The 7,211-nt window shown below is 28.0% G+C and overlaps 1 protein-coding gene across 1 annotated transcript in view; it reads left to right on the top strand.

Annotated features, from left to right (window-relative positions):
• The window catches only part of LOC108688130 (protocadherin-15), a 133,643-nt gene that overhangs the window by 91,480 nt on the left and 34,952 nt on the right, over positions 1-7,211 (top strand). Inside the window, exon 3 of the mRNA XM_018194259.1 lies at positions 6,385-6,450. Coding sequence (XP_018049748.1) covers positions 6,385-6,450 — 66 coding nt within the window. The remainder of the gene's footprint in view (positions 1-6,384; positions 6,451-7,211) is intronic.

The following is a 7,211-nucleotide window of genomic DNA, read 5'->3' as shown; positions in this document are numbered from 1 at the left end:
ATTTATTATTTTATTTATTATTTTATTTAAATGTATAAATACATAATATCTTCTTTTACACAAGTATCTTCTTTTAAGTTTACGTTTTCCTCCATAAGAATATATAGATATTATAAATAAAGAAAATAAAATTAAATAAAATTTTTACATTTAAAACATTTGCACTTTTATACATGTATTATTTTTTCCTTTCTTCATTTCTTATTATTTTTTTAAATATTGAATCGTTCGAAAATTTTATTACGATTAAAAATAATATATTATAATAATTCTAATAATTGTATTAATTCTTTCCTCATGATACCCATTCAATTGCATTTCCTGATCTTGTCTAGAATAGAGTGTTTAATAAAAACATCTAGACATTATTAAATTTAAAGAATTAAACTTTTCTTTTGCAGAATTTACTACATTACTAATTTTATCGCCTTTTATTAAACGTGTTCTAGCTGTAAAAAATATATTTTTTCTTTTCTTCATATATTTCTATAAATTTAAATTTGCTATAAATTTCAAATAGTTTGCTTTCTTAATAATTATGTGTTACTTCTACGTAATAATATATAAATCAATGATTAAATCGATCAATAATACGTTGATAATAACAAGCTTTATTCCATGATTTCATGACTTTTATATATGTGCATTTATGTATATACAATGGATCGATAGATGGTTGCACGTGTTCCGGGATTAAATATTATGTCCATTTGTGCTAGCCCATCCATTTCAAAGCAATGTCTGGAATGTGAAATGTTATATCTAATTGTAATATTCACAGATCTATTAGCTCACCTTAAATAAAAAGACAACACATTCACTGATATGATATTCTGCTATCTGATAAATTTAAGCCTCTTAGACCTCATTCTTTTATATATATAATCATGAGGCAATACTCGCGAAAACGCAATCGAGCGCGAAATTAATTATATCCGAGTATTCTCTGTCATATAAGCCATAAATATGATTCAATACGATTCGCATTATTACATTCGTGCTCTGCACAAAGCGATCATTGAAAGCGATAAAATAAATACTTTAAAATTATTGAATAATTCGATTAAACGCGATGAACGTTAAATTTGGAAAATGAATTCGATTTCAAATATTCTTTAAAAATAAATTATCATTCAATAAGCAAATCACGACAAAACGTAATTAATTAGAATTCGAATTCTCTTTTCACTTCAATCCTCATCTATAAGTCATATAAAACACATATAAACGAACTATCATTTACGAATTTCGAAAGTCACTCACAATCAGTCGCAGAGATAAATAATTTAATGAGTAATAGAGAATAAAGTATCATTCTAATATCTATAGTATTTATCTAATATTTATCGCATCACATTTCGAGACAATACAATATTACAATATAACAATCATACACGGAGCGACTAGCAGAAGTACCTTTCCATGGTTGTCGGTATAGGAATGATAGCGTGGCGACCTTTCCATTAACTGTCGGCGCGGCGTACGCAACACTTGAATGTGTGACGAAAACAATGCCGCGCGTCTCAAACAATGCTGCGTGCTGCATACCAACCATTTCATTACTAGTAATACTTAATTCGCTTTAAATATGGCGTTATAAAATTAATGTATACTGAATATTTTGTCTTTTACATTTCGATGAACAGATTATTATTATCGCATGCTTTGCACTTTTATAAATTTGTTAACTACTTCACTTTATGAATAGCGTCGCTTATAAATAATTATAACATTCAATTGAGAGTTTTAGAATAGAAGTATATAAGTATATAGAATAGAAGTATATAACGTTATTATATCTCAATTCTAAAAATATGTAGCTTTATTAATAAAATGTGTAATATCAATGTATGATATTTTAGACTGTAAGTATTAGAATGTAAGTTTATTTTATAACTTTATTATGTTTCACAATCAGGAGCAATGTCTTAGATTCTAAAAATACGTAATTTCATTAATAAAATATAAATGTGTAACAAATTTTATACAAATGCATTTAATCCTTTTTAAAAATTAGAACGGTTAGTTAATTATTTAATTTTAAAGATATTATTAAATCGATTGTGTAATTAGAATAATAAAACTTATCTTAGTATTAATAAAAGAAATTATATCTGTTACCATTATATCTTTTACTTGTAAATTTTTAATATTAAAAATTAATAAATATAATTGCAAAATTATATTTATTAATGCACATTAAATAAATATCTAAGCTTATATTATACAATATTTCACTTTTAATTCATGTAAATCAATAATGAATAATTACTTCCAACAGTAACAAATAATTCAATAAATTATAAAATGCTTACCTAGCAGTTTCATAATCATCCTACATTTCCCTGACTGTCATTTTCTTGTGTTTGCTGATTTTTCATGGTATTCACATCTGAAAAAGATATTAAACGTGCATTAATTATTAGAATATAACGATCGTGTAGCATAATATCTTTTTATAAGTTTATCATACAATCAATACTTTGAATTATTTTTAATTATAAATAATTTTTAATAAATATTTCTACAAATAATAAATAGTTAATAAATAGTTAAGTTAGTAGTTAATAGTTAAGTTAAGTAAATCATAAAAAATGTTTACTTAGCAGTTTTACTGTCATTTTTTCCTGGCCTTCTCGTTCTTTCTCTATTGTTATTTTCTGTTGCTGATTCTTCTTGACACTCATATCTAAAAGACATTAATCCTGCAGGCATTAATTACTATAATAGAATATAATAATCATGTAGCACGATATTCTTTTATGATATTCTTTATATTAATATTTTTTATATTAATTTTTTAAATTAATTACTTTATGTAACTCGCATTTGATAACAACAGTAAAAAGGATGAAATTATAGTTAGTTATATTATAGAAATTCTATATCCGCGATGTTTCGTAAATGAAACACAATGAATAATTTCGTTCCCTTTTTTATGATGGTTATTATTTTATATCTATTACGACGCAAGTTATATATGAAACTTGGAATTACATACAAAGATCCGCAATTACTTGCAATATCGGATCGTCGATCATTTATCGTTCACGATGGATTTTGGCCAAACAAATTTCGCACCTAACGAATCATCAACGTACGAACACCAAATGTATAAATGTAGAATTCATCCAGACTATCGAGCCGAAATTTAAGCTGAACTTTATTGTTTTTGTCGAGCCGCGTAACAAACGTCTACCGGAATGCTCGCGGTTTGAGGTTGCATTCGATAATCTGGATGCAATCTTACGCGCTAGTTCATTATGTAAGAAAATACAATGAAAGCAGTGTAAGGAGATAATGCGAGATAGATACAAGTTTCGCTTACCAAAGAGATTCACGACATCACTTGTTTCGCAGCTGATCCAGCCCGCGTCCGCCGCCATCCGCCGCTTTCTGTGACAACTTGTGACTGATACTTATGACAGTTGACATTAGACATGGCGTCATGGCGTCAATCGCACGAGCACTTTGCGCGCCAAAATCAGCGTCGTGCGCAACACTACACGCTTGCTCCTAACTTTGCGTTTATTTTTTGTATTTCAGACAACGAATAATTCACTCTCTTTTTTTCATGGCGATTATTATTATACAACACAAGTTAAATATAAAACTTGAAATTAGATAGAAATCCCTTATATAGAAATATGTTCGCCTTATTATTTAACTGTTTGCATGGATTTTTCGATCAAATCTCGTGAAATATTTTAACGGATTATCATGTTAAATTTATGCTGTTATCTATTCTAAAAGTCTGTGATACATAAAAATACTGAAAATGTAAGATTTAAACAGCAAGATTCTTTAATAAGGAAATCAACATATTAGATTCGCTCTGCATGCTCACGTTATCTTATAGTCCGTATTGTGATTGATCGCTTACTGCATAAGTCTTACGTCTTAATTTTTTCTATGTACCATAGCCTTAAGAAGGTACAAGGAAGATATTGTTAAACGATATTGCAGGATTATACAAATTTTGCTTACCAAAAAGAATCTCATCGCGACATCACTCGTTCCGCAACCAATTCATTTCGTGTCCGACCTGCAAATGAAGCGTAATTAAGATGACGCCGCGCAGCAACGTCAGTTGCGCGGTCAATTTAAAAAATAACGCTACTCTAATAATACACTTTATCCGGGATACATCCTGGGGATGTCCTTAGGACGTCTTCAGGATGTATGCTGTTAGGATATTTTACTCTTAGTTTTTGCATTTGTGCATTTTTTGCATTTTGGACAATGCAGTTAAATAGTACACACAATATTCTTTTCTATAATGAGATAAATTTACATCGAATATTTTATTTTAAATTAATTTCGATGTTCAATTATTTTATACCTAAAGCTTTATTGTGTGGACTTATCAAACTAATTTCATTTGTTCGAAAGTTTAATAGTAATATCATTATTAAATTATAATACTTCATTTTGATTTGATATTAATAACACAGAGGCTTGATTATATATTTTTGATTTATTAAAATTACATAATTTTATTTTTTTTTTAAATCTAAAAAATATGTAAACGTTATAAGGTAACCTTTATATTTTTTTTTGTTAATTCGAAAATTTCTGAAAAACATTAGGTTTATTGGAATTCTTTTTCACGCACATAAAGAAAATTATTAGGTAAACTAATCATCTAAAATTTTATGAAAATTATGTTGAAGAAAAGACTATGATCAAAAAAAGTAAAAAAATTCTAACAAGATTAAGATAATAATAACATGAAATAAATGGCATCAAGTTGTAACACGTATACGATAATAAAGAAATATTAATTTGTTTTGGTTGTAATTTCGAATTTAGCTCTTAAAGAAATTGTTAATGTCGTAATGTTATTCTTTCATTTAGCTTAACTACCGTAACAAGGATAATTAAGTCAGGAAAGAGCACGAGGCGTGTTGTAAAACGTAGGACTATTATATTATTCCGCAAATCATTTTGCATCGTATAATGAATCCACGTATGCATCGGTAATGGCGTGTCAATAATTAGACTCTCGTGTTCGTTAACGTGCAATCCGATTAATTTATCCGGTTTGCAAGATCTCACGACAAAAATCAATTGTCGACCGGTCCTTTTCGTAACACAGCTGGCGTACTTGTCGAGGAATCTTCCTTCCTGATGAGAACATTTTGCGCGTCACGTTTCCGGCCATGCCGATTTCTCGCACCTGTCTGAAAGAGCGCGGGCGTGTTGGTGAGCTCTGAGAATTAATGACATGCGGAAATTGCACATCAGTTGCGTGCTGATCTCGATAGGGTATCATAATTGCAAGTATATGGACGGGAAGTAAATTTATCTGCAAGTCTATGAAATTTTAACCCTCAGTTTGCAGTCTTTTTTTATACAAACAAAATTTTTTAACTCCTCTTTAATTTCTTCGAAATAAAAATCTGGTGTCTCCTCCTAAAATATCTCACATTAAGACATTATTTACTAATATAATAAAGATGTTGAAAGTAACTCTAATTCCTTCCACATATTTTAAAAGAACAGTAAAAAACAAATTGCAGGCAAAGTGAGTAAAAATATGATGAAGGGTTAAATTTCTGTCTTATCAAATTAAATATAGTATTAAAATACTGAAATTTGAAACCTATTTTCTACTTGCATTTGCAAGGAAAGTAGTTTGAGCTTTACTTGTACGAACAGCAATCAATTGCTTTTTTATCGTTTTCACAATTAGTTTTATCAGCACAAATGAAATTAGAACATTCATACATGCTACGAAAAACAATATAGCATTCCTATCGTAGAAATATGTATAGCTTTATTACTCGACTAATTGCTTTTACTAGTTGAATGAACTTTAAATGCTTCAAAGTCCGTGAAAAAGCGTTCATATATTTGCTATTCAGATAATCATGAATAATGACGAATTATAAGTAATAGATGTCATTATTATCTTTGAATAGCTATTAGGTCATCGTGTTTCAGTTTCCACATCAAATACACGTACATATTTTTTTAAATTCACATAGATATTGTATTATAAGTACGAGATAAATCTCTTTTTGAATCGTTATAAAATAAAATATTAATGTTGCACACATGTTGTAATAAAAACATAATAAGCAGTAATAAGCGATCAAGTCTTTTAGAGACCGTTTATAAAACGGCATTATTTTATATATTATAATATAATACGAAAATAATAATTCTGCACAAAATTACAAGATATTAAAATATTATTGTTTTTGTTAAGATTATTTAAATTAAAATTAATTAATTAAATACAATTTTTCTTTAGCAAATATAAAATGAAAAGTCTAACGTTCAGTTTATATAATACATTTTGATTTAAACATTGTATAATATAGAAAAATGAAATCTAATATTAATTTTTCTATAATTTTTGAATGTTTTACATTTCAGGTTTGTGCGAAGTGGAAGGAGGACAATCGAATATTATTCTCGATATTGAAGAAAGTAGAGGAAATGGTAAGTGCGACATGTTAATACAATTATTTTATATCGTTTATTAAATATTTCTATTAATTAAACCTATATTTAGACATTCTTTTTTGAAAGCGTTGCTTTTTAGAAAAATTTGCAAATTTAATGATTTACAATTGAGAAACAAACGTCATTAAATCACAAATACATTTCTCTATTTCTTATGTAAACTAAAATAACGAAATATACATTTCTATAACTGGAAGCAGCATCTATTATGTTTCTAGTATATCATTATATTTTTCCATATCGCGAACTGTATTTTGTTTGCGAGTTTATTCGATTACAGATTTGACTGCACATCTTGCTTTGGTTGTGTTGTAAATACACTGTCAATAAATTTTCGTGTTTACATTCGCAAATAGATCATTCCTCGAGAAGATTTGATTTTAAGATCGTGAATGTCACAATTTTGTTTTCTCATTACGCGGAAATTACGGAAATTTAGTGGACGATCGAGTTGACCGACTATCGAAATTAAGCCGAATCAATTTCTGATATTCTCCAGAAATTCTTTTACGTTCTGAAGGTCTAAAGACTACCTTGCTTTTTCCGATTTCCATAATATGCACAATGATTTTTATTAACGAAAAACTCTATTTTGACGAGAAATAATTTCGTTATTGTATTCCAAACGAATGAATAAATTTACTCTACCATGCATAATGCATTAAAATGATTGTCATTTCATAAAAAAAGAACTAAAGGAATATAAAAATGGATTGTTTAATCTTTCCGTCACTCAA

This window comes from Atta colombica, unplaced genomic scaffold (assembly GCF_001594045.1).
Source record: "Atta colombica isolate Treedump-2 unplaced genomic scaffold, Acol1.0 scaffold225, whole genome shotgun sequence".
NCBI classification, from domain to species: Eukaryota; Metazoa; Arthropoda; class Insecta; order Hymenoptera; family Formicidae; genus Atta; species Atta colombica.
The sequence above is the reverse complement of the archived record's forward strand: the minus strand, read 5'-3'. Positions and strand labels throughout refer to the sequence as shown.